The 26531-nt window shown below is 51.2% G+C and overlaps 1 protein-coding gene across 1 annotated transcript in view; it reads left to right on the top strand.

The window, feature by feature from the left end:
• The window catches only part of LOC111152706 (alpha kinase 3), a 38993-nt gene extending 15614 nt beyond the window's left edge, over positions 1-23379 (top strand). Inside the window, exons 5-13 of the mRNA XM_022511278.1 lie at positions 11703-13740; positions 14929-15076; positions 15488-15615; positions 15764-15799; positions 17939-18219; positions 18781-18869; positions 19624-19844; positions 22160-22208; positions 22792-23379. Of these exons, the coding sequence (XP_022366986.1) occupies positions 11703-13740; positions 14929-15076; positions 15488-15615; positions 15764-15799; positions 17939-18219; positions 18781-18869; positions 19624-19844; positions 22160-22208; positions 22792-23137 (3336 nt within the window). The 3' untranslated portion in view covers positions 23138-23379. The remainder of the gene's footprint in view (positions 1-11702; positions 13741-14928; positions 15077-15487; positions 15616-15763; positions 15800-17938; positions 18220-18780; positions 18870-19623; positions 19845-22159; positions 22209-22791) is intronic.
• The last annotated feature ends 3152 nt before the right edge of the window (positions 23380-26531 follow it).

Raw genomic sequence — 26531 nt, forward strand, 5'->3', positions numbered from 1 at the left:
CGGCTTTAATTTTTGGCGGAACAACCGTCTTAGATGCCTTTTAAAATTTTTCTTAGCTCTTTTTTCTGTTTTATTCCTCTAGGGAAACTTTAGAATCATTGTTTCAAGTTCTTTAAACTTCCAGATGCCACTGCGATTTTTTTTCATTTGTTTGGTTTTGTTGTTGTTGTTTTTAACCTTGTACCTGTATATTTACCACTTTAAAAAAATCACATTAAAAAAAGCGGTAAGCTGTTTTTAATAAGCTCACAAGCTTGTTAAATCTTCTCATGGAAAACTCAAGTCCACTTTGCATTTGGAATGATCTTTTGGTAAAACCTGCCAGTTATGTATTTTAAACAGCTTTATTGAGGTATATATACCATAACATTCACTTATTCCAAATGTGCAACATAATGTACACAGTTTAGAGTTATGAAGACACGACCAAAATCTAGTTTTCAGACATTTCCATCACCCTAAAAAGGTCCCTGTTCCTTTTTTGCAGTTCATCCTTGTCCCCACCCCGCAGACGCAGGCAACCACAAATGTGCTTTCTGTTTCTGTGTCATTGGGGTTCTGATTGGGATTATAGTAAGTATAGGAATTAATTTGGAAAAACCCGTATCTTTAGCTTTCTCGTCTGACAGCATGGTATTTATTTCCATTATTCAAGCCTTTTTTCATATCTCTTTTTAAGTTCTCTTATTTTCTTCATATGGGCCAGCATGTCACTTGTCAGGGTCAGGTACTGGAAGGATCCCTGCTTCTGGGATAAGATGCCACTGCTCCCCTACTCTGTCTCGATTTCCTTTCCCGGATATAGGGGATATCTCCAGCAGTTCAAATTAGGCTTCCATATTGGATATGGATGGGAGCAGATGTTGGGACTGAGACCTCTTGGATTGTGAAGTATGTCCAGACACTTCCCCTCTCCCCGCCTAGAACCCAGTGATGCTGTGCAGAGGGCTCTTTATCCGGGCGGAAGCAATCTTCCCTGAAGGTACTTAGTGAATGGGAACTGGCCTTCAGGGACCTCAAAAGCTGCTTTTTAGTGTCCTAGTCTGAGACCTTCTCTGAGACTGGCTTAGATATCTGGAGCTGAGGTATGGGGACATGGTGGAGTGTGCCATCTGCCCAGATCCTTGGAGGGGACAGTGTACGCATGGCAAAGCTCTGCTGAATGCTTTAAGACCTCAGAGTGTGTCTTCTTGGGAAACCCTGGAAGTCTTTTTTTTTTTTTTTTTAAGATTTTATTTATTTGATAGAGAACACAAGCGAGGAGAGTGGCAGAGTGAGAGAGAGAAGCAGACTCCCTGCTGAGCAGGGAGCCCTATGTGGGGTTCAATCCCAGGACCCCGAGATCATGACCTGAGCCAAAAGGAGATGCTTAACCAAATGAGCCACCCAGGTGCCCCCCCTTTTTTGTTGTTTGGGTTTTTTTTTTTTTTTTTTTTTTTGGTGAGCAGCAAAGCAAAGTTTATTGAGTGATAGTACAGAGCACCCCAAGAGGGAGGGGACCTGAGAGGCTGTCCAGGAAACCCTGAGTCTTGAGGATAATTATCCCAAGATTTGGAAACCCTACTCCCATAATAAAGGATCTTTGGTTTTCAGAGAATACATGAATACAAGTATTTTTGGAGAGCTGTTGAAGGGGGGGGGGGTTGAGGAGAGACATGGTCCTTAAGGAATTACCTAGTGAATCTAGGGGATTAGACTTAAACCAAACCATAAGTACAAAGAGGGTGTGGTGAATGGTTATTGTAGTAGATTTCTAGGGAAGGAGAGTGGGGTGGTCTGCAGTTGCTAGGGAAGGCATTTGGGAAGTGGCCAGACTGGCTGGCAACATGTATAGGACTCATTACTGAGAATACCATAGTAGAAAAACATCAAAGAGAAAATTGTTGTCGTTTTTTAAATATAGAAGGGTGCCCATAATATCCCCAGGTTGAAAGAGCTTAGATAGGTGGAAGAGAGAAAGGAAGGCATTCTGGGAAGGACACGGATCATGAAGCAAAGGTCAGGTGGTGGGCTAGTGAGGAATGCAAACCTGCCTGTCCTAGTCTTGATGCCCAGAAGCTTTTGAAGCTGCTCAGTACTTTTTCTTCTCTTCTGTGTCTTGTGTGCTGCTTTGATTTGTTTAGCCTGAAGTGTAACATCATTCAGGCTTGGGGGTGAGGCAGAAATGGGGGAGAACTAACATTTATTGAATATCAGCTTCTAGTAATGCTAGGTTAGATAGTTCAGACCAACTCCCTATTGAGGACAACTAGTAAAAGGCAAAATGAAGAGTTATCAGCCCAGGATATGGACGGAGATGGAAGTCCAGAGTGGTGAGTCCAGTGTTTGGCCTATCTTTTATCTTGTGGCTGTTTGCTACTCCAGAAGAGCAGAATGAGAGACTCAGCAGTGTTTTAGACAGCCTCCTGGGACTGGGGAGACAAAGATTAGAGCCTGTGGTCTCAAGAGTAGTAGCCCTGGTAAACCCCCCTGGTCTTTGAGTTGGGACCCCAAAGGAGTAGTGAGCCAGAGGTAAATTACCCACACAAGGGATTGAGGCTTATCTCTGAGTTGCCCAAGTGACAAGAAATATCTCAGTCCCTGAAAGTAGGTTAATGTGATTCAACATAGCTGGTGCCCCGAGCACCCGGAAGAAGCAAAAATCATCTGGAGGGTGATAGCATCACTTTAAGCCTTAAATTGTTTTTAAAAAGTGTTTCAAATATAATATTTAGCATCCAAGTGAAGATAAGCAGCACTCCAAGAGAAGAAAACATGAAAAAAAAAAGTAGCAAAAACAGCAGACAGTGTAAATGTGTCCACAGGGTGTTCCAACTTTTGGAATTATTAGACATGAACTATAAAACTAAAACTCTATTTCCTATACTCAAAAAGGTAAAAAAGACAAGATTGAAAATTTCAGAGAACTAGAAGCTATAAAAAGTGAGATAAACTTAAAAATCAACCAACTGGAAATCCAGAACTGAAAAATATAATAATCAGTATGAAGCTAGTTGTTATAACATTTCCAGTTCTGGGTGAGATGGGGCAAACACTCACCCTATATTTCCCATTGAATGCAGCTAAAAAACTTGGGCAAAATGCTTGGTGCAACTATTTAATGACTTTGGTAAACAACAGTAGGCAGATTGGGGAAGACTGGACTTCAAAGTACCCTAGAACTAGCAGTGTTTACCTGTTTGGTTTTTTGCCTTTTAAATCTAGTATTCTCTGTCCTGGTCTTAATTCAATCAGAAACTCAGAAGTAAGGATTAGCTTTACTTTAGGAGAAGCTCTCTACTGTACATCAAGCTTGGGGAATAGGAAAGGAATCTCCTGGTAGTGACAGTAATGGCAGAAGAGGCCACAGGTGTCAAACTTTGAGGGAGGGAATCTTTCTCTCTGTTCAGAGAAGCTGTGGTCTCCAAGACAGTAGGATGAATCCCTGTTGCTTTTTTTCCTCTCTCTCTCTTTTGGGTCTCTTTCTTGGCCTAGGACACAGGTTCATGTGTGAAAGTATATGATGAATAAATGAAGCCCCAGCTATCTGTCCAGAGGCTGAAAAAAGGGAGCCCTATGGACCCAGAAAGTACAGGAGAGATCTTGGAGAAGGAACATTTGAGAAAGTGTTTATAAAGCTGTTTATAAATTCCTGGGCTTGTCCCCAAGCTATTTATGCATGCATGGATCTGGTTCTGCACACTGTATCAAAAACTTTGAGAATGGAACTAAAAAGACCGTCATCCAGGTCCCGGACTGGTCCCCAGTGGCATACACACTGGTTGATCTGAATAGCACTGAGAAGGCATTGAAAAATGGAACTCACACTGAAACTACAATCTCAACAGGCTGATTGAAACTTGCAGCCTGAACACAACCAAGTAGATTGTCTGCTAAGACACAAACATTAACATTATCCATAGAATTTATATAAGAACCAGGGTCTCATGATATTCAAAATGTCTAGGATACAATAAAAGTAACTTGGCATATGGAAAATCAGGAAGTCTCAACTTTCATGGGAAAAGACAAAGAATACCAGTGTCAAGATGGCAGAGATATTGGAATTATCTCAGTTAGTGTCCTCAACTATAAGAACATGACAAAATGTAAGGGTAAACATTCTGGAAATAATTGGAAACATAGAACATCTCTGCAAAGAAATACAAGATATAAAGAACCAAATTTTAATTTTAGAACTGAAAAATACAATAATTGAAATAAAGACGCTTTCTCACTGGGCACAATAGCAGAATGAAGGTGCAGGAAAATGTCAGTGAACTTGAAGATAGGTCGATAGATATTATTCAACTTGAATAACAGAGAAGGAAAATAAAAAGATAAGAAAGAGAAATAAACAGACCTTCAGGGACCTGTGGTACCATATCAAAACATCTAATGTTTGTGCTATTGGAGACCCAGGAGAGAAAGGTGTGGTACAGAAAAAATACCTGAATAAATAATGGCTGAACACTAGCCAAATTTGGCAAAAGACACAAACCTACACACAAGAAGTTCAGCAAATCCCAAATAAGATATGCCTACAGAATTCCATGCCAAGAAGCAATAAGCAAATTGCTGAGAACTAAAGACAAGACAAAAGTCTTGAAAGTAGTCAGTGAAAAACAACACATTATAGGGGAAAAATGATTCAAATGACTGCAGATTTCTCATCGAAAACAATGGAGGTCAAAAGGAGGTGGAATAATATACCCGCTAAAAGGAAGTGTCTTTCTATCTGTAAATCTACGTTCAGCAAAAAATATCTTTCAGTATTGAAGGTGAAATAAAGGCATTACCTGATAAAACTAAGATAATAAATCACTGGCAGACCTGTTCTGAAAGATTGGTAAAGTACGTTTTACCTATAGAAGGGAAATGATACTGGAATGGAACCTGTATCACCAGGAATGAAGGAAGAACTACAGAAATGGTAAATATTGGGGTAAACATGCAGCATAAAAGGGAGAGAACAAAGGGATCTATATGATGATAAAATGACTACATTTCACTTGAAGAGTTAAATATTGATTCCAAATAGACTGTGGGAAGTTAAGCATATATATTGTAACCCTTAGAGCAAAAATTAAAATACTATACAAAGAAATATAGTAAAAATCACAACATATAAATTGAAGGGGAATACTAAAAATGTTCAAATAATCTAAAAGAAGACATGATGGGGAAACGGAGGACAGAAAAAACAGAGGAAAGAAATGGAAAACAAATAATAAAATAATTGACCTAAATGCAAACATATAATTATATTAAATGTAAGTGGTCTAAACAAACAAATAAGAGAGATTATGAGAACAGATCAAATAACATTCTCAAAGCTGTGCTTTTTACAAGAAATTGACCTCAACTATAATATTATAGGTAGGCAAAAAATAAAATGATAGAAAATATACACTATGCAAACACTAATCTGTTGAGAACTGGAGTGACCCTGTTAATTTCAGACAACGTAGACTCCAGGGCAGAATTGTGAATTATATAATGAGAAAAGGGTCTGCTCAAGAAAACATAATAAAAAAATGTGTTTGCCTCTAACAACAGAGCTTCAAAATATATGAAGAACAGGAAGGAAAAAGAGAAAGATCAGCCATTATAATTGGAGACTTTAACGTTCTCTCATTAATGTCTTGAGCTAATAAACTGAAAATCAGTATGAATAAGAATAGAAAAGAGCAGCATTATCAACTGACTAGGTCTAACACATGCATAGGATACTCCATGTAACAACAGAATACTTGTTCTTCTCAGGTGTGTGTAAAACAGTCACCAAAATAGATCATATCCTGGGTCATAAACAAACCTTAACAAATATAAAATAATTGCAATAATACAAAGTATGTTTTCTGTGCAAAATGGACTTAAGCAACAGATCAATGACAGAAAAAGATAACAGGAAACTCTCAAAATGCTTTAAACATTTATGACGCACTCTCATGAGTCAAAGAGGAAGGTCTTAAGGGCAAATGGAAAATATTTTTAACTGAATGAAAATGAAGATACAACACACAAAAAGTTTGGATAAATCAGTATTTTGAGGAAAATTTATAACATTAAAATATTTATATTAGAAAAGAAGAAAGGTCTAAGTAATCTAAGCTCCTGTGTTGAGAAAGTGGAAAAGGAAGAGCTAAATAAACCCAAAACAAAGAGAAGGAAGGAAATAGTAAAAGAGTACTGGGCGTTATATGCAACTAATGAATCATTGAACACTACATCAAAAAATTATGATGTTCTGTATGTTGGTTAACTGAACGTAATAAAAAAAAGAGCAGAAAACAATGACATTGGAAACAGAAAACTATGGAGAAAACAAACTGAAACCTGGTTATTTGGAAAAAATCAGTAATATTGATAAACCTCTAGCAAGACTCACAAAGGAAAAAAAAATGAGAGAAGACACAAATGACCAGCATTAAGGTAAAAGAAGGGCCTGATCATAGTGATCATTTCACATGATAGGCATCTCAAAACATCAGGTTGTACACCCGATGTTAAATTATACAGTCTTTGTCAATTATACCTCAATAAATTTTTAGGGGCACCAGGGTGACTCAGGCAGTTGGATGTCTGATTCTTGGTCTTGGCTTAGGTTGTGATCTCATGGGTCGTGGGATTGAGCCCTTCGTCTGGCTCCGCACTCAGTGGGGAGTCTGATTGAAGAGTCCCTCCCTCTGCCCCTCCCCACCACTCATGCTCTCTCTCTCCCTCTCTCTCTTTCAATCCCTCTAAAATAAATAAATCTTTAGAAAAAAGATTTTTTTGAAAAGGAATGAAGGGTAATTTCTCTAGCGATCTTGCAAGTACTAAAAGGATAATCAAGGGGCGCCTGGGTGGCTCAGTCGTTAAGTGTCTGCCTTCGGCTCAGGTCATGATCCCAGGATTCTGGGATCGAGCCCCGCATCGGGCTCCCGGCTTGGTGGGAAGCCTGCTTCTCCCTCTCTCACTCCCCCTGCTTGTGTTCCCTCTCTCGCTGTGTCTCTCTGTCAAATAAATAAAAAAAAAATTTAAAAAAAAAAAAAAAAAAAAAGGATAATCAAGGCCCATCATGAAAAACTGTGCATGTAGTTCAACAACTTAGGTGAAATAGACCAACTCTTTAAAAACTACAAGCTATGAAACTCTTGCAAAAATGAGATAACTTGAGTAATCCTATAATTGTTACAGAAATAAAATTTGTAGCTAAAAATCATCCAAATAGGAAGTCTTTTGGACTAGATAGTTTTTCTGGCAAATCTACTGAGGATTTAAAGATGTTAAAGCCTCAGTATCAGCCCTGGGTCTAGGTTTCAGAGGAAGGAGATTCCAGGTCCTAGACATTGCCCTCACCATTCCTGTTAAGCTCCTGGTTTTGTGCCTGCTTCTTCAAACCAGCACTCTGGGACCATGTCCCACTTTGAGGGTTAGAAGCCATTGTATTGTCAATTAGTAGTTGATTCCAAAATCTCCTGTGTGCTTGAGCCCATGCTGGGTGCAGAGGTGAAGCAGACTGCATCCCTAATCTCTGAGAATTTATGAGGAAGACAGTAGGTCCGGATGGATAATTAAACCTAGTAGTGACAAAGCTCATACAGAACTAGCTGGGTTCACCCCTGCTCACACCATGGTTATTTTAAAGAATACATGGCAGTCCTTCTCATCTCTCCACACGGTTCCAGATGTGGACACACACACACACACACACACACCACAGTGTTTAAAGAGGTCATCCTTTGCAGAAGTGTACAGAAATTACTCAACTGAACCTTTACCATAGAGTTACCCAGCATCCCCTCTAATCCAGGGTCTGTGCTGGGTCCATCTCTTTGGAAGGGAAGAGTTTACACATTAACAGGTTCCACCTGGATGAAACACTACCACACAGAATGAGGGAATCCCGATACAATTAGGTACATTTGCTGTGGGTACATAGCGTAGGGAGCCTCTAATGATTTTGGGGGGGGGTGCGCGGAGGAGGAGGCTCAGAAGTCTTCCAAGAAGAGGGTCTTCAAGGATGAGGAGTCTTTCAGGTGGGCAAGGAGAAGGCTGAGACTGTCCAGAAGAGAAAAAACACACCAAGTAGTAATAAAATAGCACAGTGGTCACTACCGTAATTTAGTGGTGTTGGGCAGAGGGACCCAAGAGATGAACCTGGAAGAGAGATCTGGGACGCTTGCGGAAGGATGGGCTTCGTTAATCACATGAGGTTTAATTGATTTATTTTCACTTTAAATTGAACATTATTGGATATGTGTCCATGTGCACATGGTATAAAATTTAAAAAGTAGAACAGGTATATGGAGAATATTGTCGTCCTCCGCTGAACCACCCCCCCCACCCAGTTTCTCTTCCTGAAGTGAGTCGCCAGAACGGGTTTCCTGAGCATACCTCCAGAACTGTTTTCCCTGCATTTAAAAATATACATCTGTACATTTGCCACACAAAGGTTGCATATTGTACTTTCTGTCCACACCTTGCTTTTCTACTTGGATATTTATTTTAGTTATTTGGAATATGGATGTACTGTAATTCACTGGGCTGGTGCTGTTGACAGAATTTAGGTCATTGCTAGTTTTGCTGTTATAAACTGTGCTGCAGTGAACATCTTTGTCCATAAGTCCATTTACGCTTGGAAATACATCTATAGGACAAATTCTTCATAACGGAACTGTTGGGTCCAAGAGCATAAGCGTTTTTAGTTTTATTCAATGATGCTAAGTGGCCATCCATGGAGGCGGTGCTGACAGCCTCTTTCCCCAGACCCTGGCCAGCAGTGTTCTTAAACTTTTTGCTCCTTTAAGCTCGGGCTTTTAGGCTTTATCCTGTGAGTGATGATGAGCCCTGGAGAGGTTTTTAAGCAGGACAGTGTCACAATCCGATCTGTATTTTGGCAAGATCACTTGGGTTGCAGTGAGGGTAAGTGTTGCGCAGAGGCAAAACACTAGAGTTGTGATTGCCAGCTGGGAGACTTGAAAGGGGTCCAGGCGAGACAGAATTGTTGGCAGCGTGGTTTTGGCGGTTGGCAGGGGAGACAGAGAAGGGAATGGGTATTGAGACCCTGAGGAAGTAGGTTTGATAGGACTCAGGGACTGATCAGGCTTGGGGATGGGGGAGAGAAGAGAGCTTTAATCAAAGGCTGTAGGGGCACCTGGTTGACTCAGTTAGTAGAGTGTGCGACTCTTGATCTCAGAGTTGTGAGTTGGAGCCCTATGTTGGGCATAGAGATGACTTAAAAATAAAATCTTGAAAAAAAAATCAAAGAAACTCTGTTCCCTTGAGATTTATGCAAAGTCAGCATTTTCTTTGTAAATTTATGGATTTTATGCCTGTGTTAATGCTTCCTAATCCTAGAATACCAGGAGTTAACAGAAGGTTCTAATGTATTACTAACCGCTGTCTGTTGGCTCCAAGGGGTTTTTGTCTATTAGTCTCTTACTGGTCGTTAGAGAAGTTAGAGGAGCATTTTTACGAACATTCTTTGGCCACTCAGATTTATTTGATGGCTTCTGAAAATCACCACACTCTTATTTTTCCCATATTTGAATGAATGGTATCATTCATTCAAAATCCCATATTCAGTAACTTTAAATTCTCTACTTAATTCAAATGTAGTTTAATTATATATATTTTAAAGTCTTTCTTTATGTGATCTGTTTCCTTTGGTTTTGTGTGTGGTTCTTCTGATAACTAGAGATATTTGTATGTGGTAATATATAATATATTTTTTATATGTTACCATTAAGTATTTCCTCTGTTCAGGGTCTTAATTTTTCATGACAGCTATGATCATGTCATTTTTTCCCTGTCATTTTCCATCTCATACTAGCCCCACATCTTCTATCTAGGCGATTATCTCTGTATAGTTAGATATCCTGTATTTATGTTACCTGGTTTTTCCAGCTTTGGCTAAGTCTTTGGTTCCTGGCTTGTATAGGTGATAGACTCCACTTGTCACCTTCTTACTCCTTCCACTTTTTGTACAAGTTGTATCATTTCTGCCTGCTCAGGGCGTAGAACGCTGACATTTTCCTCTGCCACTCTAAACCCCTTTGAGTGTGGTCTTGATTATATAATTAATACATATTTAATGCTCAGCAAGAATTTTGCTGTGGTTCCCCTAATCATCTTTTGGCTGACCGGAGTATGTTCTCTGGTAGGGTGCTCAAGCGGGCTCATGGGAATGATATTCCCTAAGTCCTCGTATGTTCAAAGACAACCTTCCTACGCTTAGAGATTTTCAGGAAGTTCCTTCAGAAGTGTGTTTTTTTTGTGGGCGTTTTCTGAGATGGGCTGCCGCTGGGCCGTTCCACTCTCCTCTGCCTGTGTCCGCTGGACGTCAGCCTTGGGCGTCTTCTGGGTGATTCCCACCCAGTTCTCCGCGGCCCCACAGCTCTCGTTGGAAGGGGGCTCTGGGCGCTCATCACACCGGGAGGAGTCCTGTGCCCACAGTAACTGCGCTTGGCGGCCACTCTCTGAGCCCCGCAGAACTCTTCACTCTCCACCTGCCCGAGTGCTCTCATGGTTTCTTCTCTCCCCGCGGCTTTCGTTCCGAGCGGCCTCCAGCCACTCAGCTACCTCCCTGCGGCAGCCCCTGCTCGGTTTTTCTTTTCTTTTACTTTTTTTTTTTTTTTTTTTTTTTTTGAGACTGTAAGTTTTGTATGCCTCCAGTTTCACTCATGATGAAGTTTAATATTTTTTTCTTGTTTCTATTGTTGCTTTTGATTATATTGGGGAGGAAAAGAGGCAACTTGTCTCTTGTGCCGCTATGTTTAGACCAGAAGTCCTTTAATTATGTTGGACGGGACGGCATTCTCCCGTATTCTCTCCAGCTTGAAATGAGACAAAGCCGGCTTCTGGGCTGACTTCTACCACTTCCTATCTGACGGTGGGCAATCACCTTTCTCTTTTGGCCATGGGTGTGTTCCTACCTATTAGGTTTACTTTTTTTAAAGAAATGTTTTTAAAGATTTTTATTTTTCCATAATCTCTACACCCAGTGTGGGGTCTGAACTCACGACCCCGAGTTCAAGAGTTGCACGCTCTACCGTCTGAGTGACAACGGAGAGAGCTCTCACAACTATTTCACACCCTGAGGAGTAAGTGAGGTCGTACATGTGTAACAAATAGGGGCCTAGGATAGTGATTTGCAATTAAATAGGGCATTCGAAAGGGTAGTAGCATATACTTCATTGATTTCTCTGGCACAGGTGGTGTCCCGAGTGACTGTAACCTCTGTGTTCGGATGACATCACACTGGTACCACTCGCTCTATGGTAATGGCAGATGCTGCCATGGAGCCCCTTGTCAGGAGACCCTTCGGCTCTCTCCCTTGTCACCTGGAATTCTATCTGGTGGCAGTTAATGCCAAAAAAGAGGGACAGATCAATTTGCTCAGAAGCCTTGAAGAGGGGACCCTCTCCTCCAAATGGCAGGGATGAGGGGTCTTTCAGGGAAGGCAGGTTTTTCTTCAGGGAGAGGTGGGAAGGGCCAAAGCTAGACCTGGATTCTGGATATTCCTTGGTCTAGACTCTGGGATCAGGGATCGGGATGGGGGGCTTAGGACTTTGCCACATGTCCTTTGCCTCCAACCCCTAGCAGGCCTGGAAAACCAGGTGGCAGGAATACGCTCGGGCTCATCTGGGTGAGGTCAGAGGAGGCTGGGACGCCAGGCTGAGGGAGATCCTAAGGCTCACTTGGTCAAGCTCTTCCTCTCCTCCACGTGTTCTCAGGTCCCGGAATCCCAGGCAAGCCCGGCTCCTACCGCGCTGGCCGCCAACACCGCCGACATGGTCTCTGTGGGTTGCAGTGACCCCAGAAGCCGGGGCATCGTTGAGCCCATGGACACAGACACCCAGGAAGCTGGGAGGACATCTGCTGACCAGAAACGTGGAGGCAAGAAGAATACAGAGGCTGATGGGAAGATGCAGGTGGATGGGAGGACCCAGGGAGACAGGACACAGGCCACCCAGACGACACAGGCAGATAGGAAGAGCCGAGTGGACATTGGGCCACGAGAAAGTGAGAGGCCAGCATCCACCAGGAGGTCCCAGGAGGATGTGGTGGCCCAGGGAAGGGCAGGGACGCAGGTGGAAAGGACACAGAGGAAGGAGGACACAGGCAGGAGGATGCAGGAAGACAGAGGGACACGGTCTGAGGAGAGCACACCCACAGCCATGAAAGGTCAGTCCGAGAAGGGCTCTGTGAGCAGCCCTGGCCCACAGTCCAGTGAGTGTTTCGACCAGACCCCCGAAGGGCCCTCTGTCCCAGAAGAACCTGGTTTTGTGCTCAGATCTGAAGAAGCAGCACTCACAGCCCCCGGGAGCTACGAGCCAGCACTTCTGGCTGCCCCAGGAGGCGGTCGCATGCTCCCAGTCCAGCGGCCTCCCCAGGGTGGTCTGGAGCAGCGGGGAGGGCCTGAGTGGCCGGGGCTGGTTAAGGACAAGTCAGAGGATGGCCTGATCCCAGGCCCCAAGGAGGAGCAGCTGAAGGAGGTGCTGTCCGTGGATCTGGGTGGCTGTCCTCCAGCTGGCCGGAGCCTGGAGGTGCCCACTGTGCCCTCTCCTCCCAGGCGGGGCCTGACCACGAGCTCTCGGGAGGCTCCGCCCAGCACTCCGGCCCCTGAGCACACGCGTGCTGCTGCCTTCCTGCCCTCTGGGGACCAGGCCTTGCTGAGGCCAGCCCCCCCACTGTCCCTAGGGCCAGAGACCCCCACCCAGAGTCACCCACCAGCAGCCATGTCTGCCACCAGCGAGGGGGCCTGTGCCCCAGGGCCGGATGCGGAGGGGAGGCCCCCGGGTCCCCAGAGCTGCGACCCTGGCCTCATAGACTCCCTGAAGAACTACCTGCTTCTGCTGCTGAAGCTCTCCAGCGCAGAGCCGGGGGGTGGGGGTGTTGAGGCGCAGGGGGCAGCCGCCGCTGGGGCTCCGGTGTCCTCGGCCGCTCTGGTCCCCGACGTGGAGGTGGCCGGTCTGAGTCCCCGGACGTCCAGGCGCATCCTGGAGCGCGTGGAGAACAACCATCTAGTGCAGAGCGCCCAGAGCCTGGCGCTGAGCCCCTGCACCTCCCGCCGCCTCACTGGCCTCCTGGATCGCGAGGTGCAGGCTGGCCGTCGGGCCCTCGCAGCAGCCCGGGGCCCTGGCCCCAGCAGCCTCACCGTCCCTGCCATCGTGGTCGGTGAGGAGGGGGGCCCTGGGCTGGCCTCCGAAGGATCCAGTGAGGGCGAGGTTGAGGGGCCTCCCGAGGGGCCTGGGCTCCCAGGGGCCTCCCCGGAGAGCGGTGTACGCGGGTGGCTGGGGGAGACGGGTGGGCAGACGGCCTCGGGTCCAGGAGCACTCCCAGCAGACAGAAGGGCCCAGGAGCCCTTCCAGGAGGAGGAGGCCCCAGGGGAGGCCCTGACAGGCCTCCCCGCAGCGACACCGGAGGAGCTAGCTTTGGGGGCCCGGAGGAAGAGGTTTCTCCCCAAGGTCAGAGCAGGAGGAGACGGGGAAGCAGCCAAGGCTGAAGAAAGGGGGAGCCCCACGGTTTCTCCTCGGGGGCCCAGGAAGGGCCTGGCACCCGGGTCCCCAGGGACCCCCGGGCGGGAGAAACGTTCCCCAACCCAGGGCAGAAAGGCCGGCCTGCTGGAGGTGCCGCGGGCAGAGGACGAGCTGGCAGCAGGAGACCTGGGCTCCAGCCCCAAGGCCAGCAGTGCGGACGCAGAGCAAGTCCTGGATGAAGGCGAGCAGGACGCTTCGGCCAAGTCCAAGAAAGCCAAAGACCTGCTGAAAGGTGAGCAATGGGGCAGGTCGGGGAGGGCTTCAGGGGAGAGGGTTGCACACCGCAGTGGGGGGAGGGGCACAACCAAGAGGGGTTTACAGCGCCCTTCCTAAAACAGTCTCCTGGAGCTAGACCCCCTTCCGAGGGCTAGTTCTCATCCTGGCTCTGCCACGCAGGACGGGGCACAGTACAAACTGTGTGCCACCGAGGGTGAAGCGGGATGGAAGAAATCAGGTCCTGAGCGCGGGGCTGCCTTCCCCAGGTGGTCCTAGGTCTGGCGCCTTTGTCCCCGCTGTCCCCTCTGCACAGGCTTGTCCCGGGAGGACAGAGCAGGAGGGTCGGGATCCCGATGCAGGTTCCTCGAGTTAGGGCCTAGAACCCAAACTGGAGTCTTCTCTCTCTCGCTCTCCTGCCACAAGAGCCTTGCATTTTATTTGAGGAGAAGATTTATGTTTCATTGTTGTGTTTTCTTTGTTCTTTTTAGTAAGGCCGCTTGCGTTATCTGTTTACTCTTGGCTGGGTTTTCGAGCCAGTACCATCCCGCGAGTTCTCTCTTTTCATCTATAAAACCAATGTCAGGGCTCATATTTGCCACAGCGTCCTCTGTGATCCATTTCATCCCTGAAGGTTCTGACACAACCTTGGGCATTTCTGATTCTGGTCATTTATGTTGCTGTTTCTTCTTCCCACTTAGGCATTTGATTTCTCATGGATTTTTGTTGTTGTTGTTGTTGTTTTTTAAATTTGAGTATAGTTGTAATACCATGTATAAGAATGTAATATGTGTATCTGTAATATAATGTGTGTGTATAGAAATAACATGGTATCATTGAACACAATGTTACGTTCGTGTCACAGTGATTCAACAATTATCTATGTCACACCGTGCTCCCCACAAGTGCAGCTGCCCTCTGTCCTCTCTTCTCTGCCATCTGGGTCCTGGGCTCCGAGGCTGTCCCAGGCCTGGGGTGGGGGCCCAGGAGTGGGGCCTTTCCAGCTAGGATGTGTGCTTTGTGGTCAGAGCCAACGGCTCAGAGATACACACGGGACGAGGCTGGGGGCCAGGAAGGGTGGGTTGGTGTGGGGGCTTGACTCCTGTTTCCTCTCGGCCCGTCCCACTAAGCACATGCAGGGAAGCAGGGGTGGGGCCAAGGTGGCGGGAAAGTGGTTTGTCCCTCTCAACTGGGCCCCTGCTCTCAGCCCCACAGGTGATCCGGAAGATTCGGGTGGAGCAGTTTCCTGATGCCTCGGGCAGCCTGAAGCTCTGGTGTCAGTTTTTCAACATTCTCAGTGACTCAGTCTTGACGTGGGCCAAGGATCAGCGCCCAGTGGGCGAGGTGGGCAGGAGGTAAGCCGGCCGGATACCACGCCCACCTGGCCTGACTCCCCAAGTGCAGCGACAGTAACACGGGGCATGTTTCCCCCACTGTGGCTTTCCCACTTTCCATCATGCAAGGCTCAAGGTAACCCTACGAGGGAGACGCTAGTATTTCCTTGGTAGGGAGGAGAAAGTTGAGGCTCGGTGGCATCAAATCACTTGCCAAGTCACACAGCTAGGGGGCATCAGGATAGCCACCCAGACCTGTGTGACCCAGGGCTACCCCTTGACCACAGTACCTCTCGCCCCCCTGCCTGAGCTCTCAGAGCCTGGGTCCACGGCAGCCTCGGAGGGCAGGGCGTGACCTTCCTCAGGACCACAGTCCGGCCCCGGGCTGTGCACAGCGATGGACCTCACGGGGAGGGTCTCCCTTCTCTGCAGTGCCGGGGACGAGGGGCCGGCAGCCTTGGCCATCGTGCAGGCGTCCTCCGTTGACTGTGGCGTGTACCGATGCACCATCAACAATGAGCACGGTTCCGCCTCTACCGACTTCTGCCTCAGCCCCGAGGGTGAGCAGGCCCCCTCCCACGCTCTCTGTCCTGCCTGGCTCCGGGGCCGGGGTGGGGGGGCGGGCAGCGGTCATCTGTGCAGAGAGGGTGCTCTCTCCACGCAGGCCAGCCTGAGGGCAGTTGCTTCCTCTTCTTTTTCTCCACACAGTGTTGTCGGGATTCATCTCCAGAGAAGAAGGTGAAGGTATGATGCCCATATGGGGGAGGGGCGGGTGGCCCTCATCCCTACTCCTACCATCCTCGGGGAGGACCTACTCTATCCATTCCAAGTGCTGTGTTTACCTCCACACACAGCTATGCTGGGCCTCCTCGTTTAGGATAGGGCTCGGGATGGAGGATGGGGAGGAGTGCTATTTCCGAAGATTGTGGGAGAAGGAGTGGCCAAGAGGCCCTTCCACAAGAGGTTAATTCAGCCTTGTGCCCTTGGCTCATGTTGGAGCCCTTGACCAAGGGCAGGCCTGGCCGCTAGAGCCTGCCTGACCCTGCCAGCTCCTTTCCCAGAGTTTCTCACCGTGCTCTGTGGGTCCCTGCCTCCAGTCCACACGGTGAGCTTGCTAGAAATGCAGTTTCCAGGGCCCTGCTGTTGATACCCTTAATCACAACATCTGGGGAAAGAGACCCAGAAAAGCAGCATCTTCAGCAGGTCTCTGGTGACTGTGGTACCCCTAAATTATAAGGCGTGTCCCCGAACATTAGAGCAAAAGTCTGGGCTGCTTCCGTAGGAAACACACTGAGAATCAGGGCTGTGAAGGCAGCTGGGGATAAAATTTTAGAGCTTCGTTGCCAACTAATGCATTCATTCATTCATTTGCTCATTCAGTCATTTCATCCCTCAGTCATTCAACTAGCGTCTTTGATCAGTTGTCAAGTGCACGCAAAATCAAATGGAAGTTCACACCTACACACTTAGCAATAGCGCGTTAACGTGCTCAAACTCTCAGTCCCACGTCCCCCGCTGTCTTGTCACAGCTGGCTTACCTGGGTTAGGAATCACTCATTGCTTCGGGCAGTCTCAAGTCTCTAACACATACCTGTTCTTGCTCGTTGTTTTCCCTCTTTAGTTGTTGAAGTCGCTTGATGGGTAGTATTTCTTGCAATCTGGATTTTGATGGTTTAATCCCATTTAACATGTTCCTCTTCTCATGTGCTTCTCCTAAACTGGTAATTCGATGGAGAGGCTTGGTCAGATTCAAGTGCAGTTCTTCGTGCGGGTGGGCAAGAACCCATCACAGGGTGCTCTGTCTGCCCCTTAGCATCCCATCCGGAGGCACATGATGTCTGATTGGTTTACTCGAGTAACGTTAAGATTGATCCCTGCGTTCATTCCGCGGTCTCCTGCCCTCTCTATCCTTTGAAAAAGTTCAAGAACTGTATCTGATACTTGTTACCTGGGGGTTCTAGCAGCTACCAGTTATTGCCCAAATCCACGACTTAGTTTGGGTTTCCAACCAGAGTATTTTAATTCTGTCATTTCTACATCCATCCGTTGAGTTTTTTCTGTAAAGGAGAAATGGTCCTTTTGTTGCGAGTTGGTCCCTAGCGTCCTCCAAAGGTCACCAATGAGGTTTGGGGTTTTGTGTGTGTGGTGGGGGGAGGAGTGAGTTTTTTTCAACTACAATGATGACTGTGATTTTTGAAATATATTTGATATGTTCACCACATTGTAGAAATCATTCCTTTTGGTTGGTAAGATTGATCTGCCCCCAAGGAAGGCCCTTCCACGCCTCCTGTGTCCTTCTGACGAGCCTCCGGGGTCTTCGTGGCTTCTTCGCCTTCGGGTCAGACAGGATGTCCCAGATGCTTTGAGTCCATTTCCTGCCCGAGACCTGGACTCAGCCGTTTCTTGAGGGAGCTCAGGGTCCTTTTGCAGGGAGATGGCTTGTAGGGACCACAGTCTGAGCACTGAGGCAGCCCGTGCTTCTGGAAGGGTCCTGAAGCCGTTTGCAGTCAGACATGTTGGTTGAGATGGAGACATTTGTTTATTTGATCCAAACACCTAATTCCCAAACAAAATCCACACCCGGGTGGCCGCTTCCCCAGAAAAGCTGTGACTTACACAGACATGGAGCACATCCTTGCCACATGGGGGGCACGCTGAGTGCCATCAAACGGCAGGGCCTGCATCAGACAGATCCACGGCTGAGAGCTCACAGGCTGGGTTGGGCCCCGCGTTGTGCGGGCCCCTGGAGAGCAGTCGTGGGAGACAGTGAGCGTCCTAGAGTGGGAGGAGGGGGTACTGTTCTGGCTCTCCCTGCCCCACACACCCCCCACCTCGGTGGGGCAACAATGTCTAGTTTTCTGCACCTTCCCCATTCCCTTGCAGTTGGAGAGGAGATTGAGATGACCCCCATGGTCTTTGCAAAGGGTCTGGCTGACTCTGGCTGCTGGGGGGACAAGCTCTTTGGACGCCTGGTGAGCGAAGAGCTACGAGGGGGTGGACATGGGTGTGGCCTGCGGAAGTCCTCCCAGGCCAAGGTCATCTACGGCCTGGAGCCCATCTTCGAGTCAGGCTGCACGTGCGTCATCAAGGTGTCCAGCCTGCTCGTGTTTGGACCCAGCAGCGAGACCTCTCTCCTGGGCAGAAACTACGACGTCACCATTCAGGTTCCATGTCCCATCCCAGGTCCCTCCTTCCCCTGTCACCTCCTCCCCTTCCCCAGCTTGGGTCCCATTGGAGGCAGAGGCTGACTGTGTGAATCCTCACGAGGCTTCTGGGATGGGTCTGCAGACGAGCTTGGCTCTGTCTTTGGGGCCATAGTTTTCAAACCGTATTTTTGTAGCAGAAACCTTTCTCGTTGCCTTCATGCATATCTTCCTGGAGCCTCTGCGTGAGATCTAGAGAGTGACTGGGTGCAGGGGGGACAGTCTCGGTGTCTCACTCCCCACAGGGTGGGCCCTGGGGCACTGCCACTGGGGCTCCAGGGAACACAGTTTGGAAACCACTTTTGAAAACAAGCCCACAGCCTCTTGTTTTGCAAATGAGAAAACTCAGGTGCAGAGCAGGGAGCAGGGAAGGAGTGACCCCCACCTTTCCCAGGACTGGAATCCGAACCCCACCCCACCCCCGGCAGTCCTGCTGCAGCGGACCCTCCCGCTGCGAGCCCAACGTGAGGGAGAGCAGCGGAGCGCCCTTGCTGACCCGACCTGGTTCTCTTTGATCCCCAGGGCTGCAAGATCCAGAACATGAGCCGGGAGTATTGCAAGATCTTTGCGGCCGAAGCCCAGGCGGCCGCTGGCTTTGGGGAGGTGCCGGAGTGAGTGCTCACAAGGGGGGGGGGGGGGGGGGGCTGTGCGGACCTACAGACTTGAGCTTTGGCCCAGAGCAGTGATTTCAGGGTCCATCAGCGGCATCCTGAGTTACAGCCCATGCTTGGCTCCATGGTCCCCCAAAATCTAGAAGCGAAGCCCTCAAGGTTAACCGCCCACTTTAGAAAAGCCTCTGCCCTGCTCTTGGTCTCCTCCTGCTCACCCCAGGTCCCCCCTCCTTCGCTTGTGGATGGCAAGATGCTGGGACTCTCCAAAAGGGACAGGGGAGGGGGGGAGCTAGGCCCCTAGGCCAGTGGCTCAGGACTTCTCAGGCGGGCAGCCAGTGTCCGCGAAGGTTTTTGCAGGAGTCAGCTATCAAGGGTCATTGTTTCCACGCTGAGACTGAGCTCTGACTCTCGAACCCTGGGGTCTGGTTGGCATGGAGCAGAGTGTGGCAGCCTCCTCTCTAGAGCGGTTCCTTCCAGGTCTGGGTCCCTCGCCCAAGCTCAGGTCCTCCCGGGGCCACAGCATCGTTCGGTTCTCATCCCACTGGGCTCAGGGCACGGACAGGACTCTGAAGCCGATGGCCTCATTTCCTTCCCCGAGCTCAGGGTGGAGCTGGCCTCCCTCTCCGTCCTTTGGTCTCGGAGCCGAGAATACTCTTTTTGGAAGGACCCTCCTTTTCAACCCAAGAGTGTAGACTTGGGCGGGGGGCTCCTGGGGCCGCACTTCCCGCTCACAGCGGAGTGCAACTGTATTTAGGATCCTCCCACTGTATCTCATCTACCGGCCGGCCAACAACATCCCCTATGCGACCCTGGAGGAGGACCTGGGCCAGCCCCTGCAGCCCTACTGCTCCCGGGAGTGGGGCAGTGCCGCGCCCGAGACGGCTGGCAGCTCTGAGGTCAGGCAGAAATGCCAGACCTTCCAGCATTGGCTCTATCTGTGGACAAATGGCAGCTTCCTTGTCACGGATTTGGCAGGTAGGAGTCTGGGCGGGTGTGGGTGCGTGTGTGCCCGAGAACGAGAGTGTGCAGAGGGGCAGAGCCGGGTCCCCTGTGCTCCCACATTTCCTCTCCTTTGCTTTCCCCGGGAACCTGGTCAAGGACATCGGCCTCACCGGCCTCGTCCAGAACTGCCGTGGCATCCCCGGGAGCACATTCCAGGCTCCAGTTACAATTAAGAAGGAATTTAGTTCAAAGAACACGACATGGGAGCTAATGAAACACCCGCACCCAAAATCTTCTCAAAATCTCCCTTCTTGCCCTCCTGGCCGATCTGCTCTGGACGGTCCCCCTCTGCAGACTCCCCAGACTCTCCCATCCTAGCTCGCTGGCTTTCCTGCCCCTTCTCCTTCCTCTCCTTCCTCCTCATCTCCTCCTCCTCCCCCTGCCTTCCCCCTTTTCCTCTCCTCCCCCTCGGTCTGCCCCTTCGCCCTCTCTCCCCTCCTCTGTCTCCCTTCTTCCCCTCCTCCTCCTCTGCTTTCCTCTCCTCCCTCTCTTTCTCTTCCTCTACACCCTCCTCCTCCACTTTTGTTACCTTTTATTACAGGAGTCATCTTAGTCTTGTGACTCCCTCTTATTTCTATCTCCCCCATTCCTCAGATCCCTCCCCCACCATCAAAAGCCAATAAGCACAAATCTTCCTTTCTCTGACCAGTCCCTCCCAGGCCCGTTCTCTAGCCTGAACCAGGGAGGAGAGAGGAAAGGAGAGTTTCTCTAGAGTGGGAAGAGAGGGACGCTGAGAATATCACCCACGACCTTATCTGGTCCCCCATGTGAATTAGTGGGAAAACCAAGGGCCAGAGACAGAAAACGGGCTTAAATGTGGTTCTGGCTGGGGTCAAGCTGCACCATAAACATGGTGCCCCCTGAGGGAACTCTGTATGTTGAGGGGAGGCTGGTGGTCCGTTAAGCCGTTGCCATTCCTTCTGTTTCTTGCCTCCATCAATCCAACATTGAGCCACTACTGGGAAGGGGAAAGGGGAACCGGGAACACTCACTGTCTTCCAGAAGCTGTGATAAGTGTCCCGGGTTCTAGAAGGAGAGGATAACGTGATGCAGGAGGAAAACCTGGGACTCAAAGTATTCAGCTTTACTCCACATCTCCTGGCTTTCCAGCAGGTCTCTGTAGACCCAGGAGAAAGCCAAAGCTCAGACGGGGCGACCCCCCCAGTCTCCCCGAGCTTCACCACACTCTCCCTCCCAGGGAGTGGCGGTCCCTTCCCACCTCCCACACGGGCTGGGAGGACTGAGCGAGGCCATGGCTGTGAGCGATTTTGCAAACCAGAATTCTGTGCACGTGTCAGGGGCCATGGTTACTGGGGTGCAGAGTGGAAGGTGGCAACCCCAGCAGAGAAATGACAGGGACTAACGTCTACTATGTGGCTGCCGTGCCCCAGACACTAAGCTAGACACCCCCTGATGCTCTTAATCCCCTGCGAGGCCGGTGGCATCCGCTCCTCTGAGAGCTGTGGACTAGGGATGGTTCTTGAAGCTCGCAGAGCTCAGAAATCAGCGCCCGTATGCCCCGACTCTCATTCGTCACACCCAGCCCCAGGCCCTGGCAGTGAAAGGCAGGTTCCCAGAAGGATATGACAGCACAGTTTGAAAGTGGGGAGAGGCTCCCCCTTTAATGCATGGATGCTGGGATGCTGGGGTGGACCAGCCGGGCTGGACAGGCCACTCCCCTGAGCCCGTTCTGCCTGGCTGTGTTCTCCCAGCACCGTCCCCTCATCTCGGCTTCTTAGGGTGCATGCTTGCTGCCCATGTGAGTAGGTGGAAGCCAGTCTTCCCCACGCTTACTTTTCTGCCGGCCTAGCCCGCGTTACGTTCCCATTCCCACCTGCCCTCCCTTGCCCAGAGAGGCTAATCCCGGGCAGAAGAAGGGGCAGATGCTGGCTCAGAGTGAGAGGCCAGCCCTGCTTGTGGCCTACTGTCATGCGCTAGAGGCAGGATTGCACAGCCGGAAGGGCTTGGGGTCTAGGAGTAAGAACTGAGCTCGCACTCTGACTCGCAGCGGCTGCTGCACACGGTCAGTGCACAGTTAGCAAACGGAAGAATGGCTGTGACCTTGCTCTAGCCCCTGACCTCTGAGCCCACCTCCTCACCTGTGGGAAGGGGGCATCATTGCTACTAACAACACCTAGACGCCCACACCGCCTGTGAGCCCGGCTAGAAGTGAGGGCACGCCCTGAGCCCTGGGATGCCCCCGTCCAGTGATAGACCTGTTTGGGGGTGGGGGGGGGGGCCTGGAACCGGCCCAGGCTGCCCCAGCTTCCAGCTCTGTCTCTTTCCAGGGGTTGATTGGAAGATGACAGATGTGCAGATTGCAACCAAACTGCGAGGGTGAGTGACTGTCCGTGCCAGGAGGCCCTCTGAGAATCTTCTTGGGCTATGAAATTGTCCAAGGTCTTCTGGGTCTCCCTCCCTGAGGGGCTGGCCTATGGCCAGATGATCCCAGTTGTAAGGGTGGCCATGTAGCCACATCCCAGACCCTCCATGCCCCTGACTTCAGGTCTGGAGCAACAGTATTGGGGCCCCCCTCCCCCACCTGCAACCCTGGTCTCCTCTTCCTTCCAGCTAGAGAAAGTTCATCATGGTGCAGATGAGCCAGGGCCCTGGGAGGAAAGGGGGGATGTGGAGTCTGCTCTGATTGGTACGAACAAGCAGATCATCCCCACACCAGGCAGTGTGGATGTGCCCCTGCTGGACTCCCCAGCACCCCCAAAAGGGTGGGGCGTGACACCCTGGCCACGGCATAGTGGGGCCTCCGTGTGGGATGGAGGTTTGGGGTGCTGCCCCCCGCTGGACTCCCCAGCACCCCCAAAAGGGTGGGGCGGGACACCCTGGCCACGGCCACGCCGCCGCAGGCCCCCGGGGGTTCTCCTGCGGCTGGGGCTCCCGCCCAGCTCTTGCTGTTTGGCTGCAGACACCAAGGCCTCAAGGAGAGCTGCTTTCCTGCCCTGCTGGACCAGTTTGCCTCTTCCCACCAGTGCAACCCCTTCTGCGAGATGCTGGGGCTCCAGCCCCTCAGAGGCCCCGAGGCTGCCCACCCTCCAGGCAAGGCCAAAGGCTCCAAGAGCCCATCCACGGGCAGGAAGGGCGGCCAACTGAGTCCTCAGCCCCAGAAGAAAGGTCCCCCCAGTCCCCAGGGCACCCGGAAGAGTACGCCAAGCACCAAGGCCACCCCTCCAGCATCAGGGGCACTCGCCACCCAGTTGCTGGGACAGCCTCCCACCCAAGAGGGCAGCTCCAAGGCCCAGGGCCTGCGGTAGCCCCCACAGGAGGCTGGGGGCCTCCACCCGGCAACAGACCAACAAGGAAGCAGCTCGAGGCGATGGAGACTTTCAGGAACTACGGAACTAACCAAAGAAGGTGTGCTGAGGAGGCGCCACGGGGGGCTCTCAGAGCAGCTCTTCTCAGTCCTCTCCTCAGTCCGTCCCTCATCGGACGGCTTTTGTGTACGGTGGCACCCGGGGGCCCCTCCTGGTGCCACCGCCAGCCGGGGCTCCCAGGCCCCACTCCCAAGTGCCTGGCGGTCTAGCCCCTCCTTGAAGTTTACACGGGCCACTGCTGGAGGCTCCCGAGCCCTCTGCATGAGCTCTGTACCCAGCACCCCACCCCAGACCCTGCCGTGAATGCCGTACTCTGGGGGCGCGCCGACCAGCAGTTACCCTCTACCTTTGCTTGGCCCCGATCTCTCCCCGTCCTCGGGGCTCCAGACTTCCTGCGCTGAGTCTGGCCTGGTGACTCTCAGGGAGCTTTCTCCTTCCAGCTGCTTGGCCTCTTGCCTCCCAGCGTGTCCTGTGACTAACCTGTCACTGAGCCCACATGGGGCTCAGGGCCCTTCCAGAGCCTGTCTTGTTCTTGTGCAGTGGTCTTTGGTGATGCGTGTTCTTGGCCTCCCTCGCCCAGCACTCAGGCACTCACGCACTTGCTGTGCTCCCTCGCCCCCAGCTTCCAGCCCCCTGCAGCCTGCTGCCTCTCCTCTGCTGCCTCTCTGCCTGCCCCCTTGCCCAGGTGCTTCCCCAGCCCGACTCCGCACCCTGCACTCTGTCCGCTCCTCCGCTACCTCTCCCAGGCCCTCTGCCCATGTGGGAGAGGTGGCGGGGAGGTTGGGTCAACACCTGTGGCCAGAGGGCCATGTTGACTGGGAGGGATCTTGTGCTCCGTCCTGGAGGGAGGCGCAGTCATAGCGCAGTTCACATCCCCTCTAGAGCGGGGATGGAGGGCCAGGGCTTTGTCCATAGGGGAGTGTGCAGGGGAGTTCGAGGAAGGATGCGGTCCACCTACGTGCTGGGCTGAGGGCATCTCTGTGCCCGGGAATGAGGACGCCTGCCCCAGCCATTAGCTCCTGATCGCGGGGCTCCGGCTCTGGGGCTTCCCCTATGGGTCCCCAAGGAATTGCTGTGCTCAGCCCATCCCCCCGGGGTCCTTCCTGAGACCCCCTTCTAGAAGCCTGGGACCGGGTGGGCCTGGTGCTAGTCTGCTCCCCTTGGAATGCAATAAAGGCAGCCTTGTGCACCCTGCTCGCCCGCATCTGGTGTGGTTGTAGGTATATGAGGTCAGGGTCCCCCCTCACCAGGCGGATGCTCTGAGGGCGCCCTGCAGCCCCGGGGCCCACCGCAGCAATGAACCCAGGCTTGGGCTCCTGGATGGACACACAGTCTCAGCCTGTGGCCACAGCCGCACAGTCTGTGCTGCTTGTCCAGCTGGGCTGATGGGGATCTGGGGACTTAGGTCTTTGGAATTGTTCCCCCATTGGAAGAGGAACACAGAGGAAGGACCCCAGGAGGGAAGAGCAGGGCTGGAAGCATGGGGTCCTGCCCCCCCCCGCTACAAGGCCACCCCGGGGACCAGCAGCATCTGCCTCTCAGCTGCTCACCGGCCCTTGCCTGCTCCCCAAGCTGCGGAGGCTTCTTCGTCCCCAGCAGCCCCATGCCGCCAGCCGGGCCTTCCTTGCCTGACAGGTAGGCCTCTCGGTTTTGGCACTTCTGACTTCTCTACCTCCTCTTGTGCTCAGGGGATTCTCCCCACTTTTTCCTCTTACCCCTGTGTGCTCCCGACTCCCAGTCTGCAGACCCGGATTGCCTCGGTGAACTGAGCTGGCATGGGATCCAGTCATGCGTCCGTCCGCTCGGCAGACATACACTGAGCACCTCCGTGCCAGGCCCCCCGCTGACAGCTGTGGGAGGCACAGATACGTGAGGCGGTCTCAAAAGAGAAAGGGGTTCATGGGAAGGGTGTTGGGGCAGCTCCCAGAGCCAAAGGAGTAGCTGAATGATTGGGCTTGAGACGGTGGGAGCCAGCAGAGCTGCAGAGCTCGCCTTCTGGGAGCTGTTGCTGTGGGCGGATCGACACCAACCAGCCCGACTCCCTTCACTCGAGATTCGAATTCCTGTCCTAGAGCTCAGGGCACTATGGAGAGGGACAGAGGCAGTCTTCCAAAGGACCAGAATTCTTACCAGGAGAATGGTGGAGAGGAGGAGGGTAGAAAGGACTTGGTGGCAACAGCAAAGATAACCCCCTCCCAACACACACACTGTTCTTTCCCCCGACCTATTACGACTCTCCCACATAAAACCAAGAGCAAATTCTGCCCTGCCTGGGTGAGACCATTCAAGGTCACGTCCTGTGACTAAGTCCAGGAGCTACCATTCTCCAAATCCAGTATCAGAAGTGACACTCTTCCCTCTGCTATCACAATCCCATTTTGAAATTCTGCAACCTGGGGATAAAAATGAACCATAGTCAACCCAAATTCTTGAACCCAGCAAGAGAGGCAGCACGGGTAAGGCCTGAGACCATTTCCAGATCTGGACATGAGAACGAATGCTTCTGACTAGGGAATTTTCCACCTGTTGGAGCGACCCCAAGCTTCCGTCTTGAAGTCCAGCTCCTTGGTGGTCCTGCCCTTGCGGCAGGTGTTTTTTTAGCATGGCATATGGAGGCCCAGGAAGCACTCTTGGACGCCCCTCCCCCACTGCCTCCATCTATACTCCTGCCCCCCTTCTAAGCAGCAGCAATCAAATTTTCCCTTGAAAGGGTTAATCACCCTACTACTCCCATGACCTCCTGCTGTGTGTCAAGCTCTAAGGAGCCTGTACCAGCCGGGTGTGCCTCAGTTTCCAATGCATGTATTGCTATGACAGTTTGAGGATGTGTCTCCTTGGAGACCAAAACCTCTGTGCCAGACTTGTCCCCAACCTCAGGCGTGGGCAAGGCATCAAGACGGAGCGAAGTCTCTCCCCTCTCCACCTGCTTCCCAGCCTGTGAGGGCCAATGAGCACCAGGAGGAGATGCTCGCCAGTTCCGAGAGCTTGTGCTGCCTCCAGCGGGTCGGTCCCAACCACTCACCTGGCGCCCTGGCTGAGTTTCCAGCACACCGTCTCATTGTCTGAGCAAGCTGACTGCTCCCAGACCGCAGGGATCCTGATCCCACGAGTGAATGCCATAGGCCCCCACCCATTGCTTTACGTCTGCCAGAGAGTGTTGGATGCCCTGTGTGGGGCATCACAGTGATGTCTCCAGCATCTGATAATTCCATGGATATTGACGGTGGGAGAGGCATGACGGAGGGAAAGCAAATCCACATGCAGATAAAGGGCCCATAGTGGTCGAGACCGACTCCTGTTCTCTTGAAATGACAGGCGTAGACTCGGGAGGTTC

The sequence above is a fragment of the Enhydra lutris genome, unplaced genomic scaffold (assembly GCF_002288905.1).
Source record: "Enhydra lutris kenyoni isolate GAN:26980312 unplaced genomic scaffold, ASM228890v2 scaffoldscaffold29, whole genome shotgun sequence".
In the NCBI taxonomy this organism is placed as follows: Eukaryota; Metazoa; Chordata; class Mammalia; order Carnivora; family Mustelidae; genus Enhydra; species Enhydra lutris.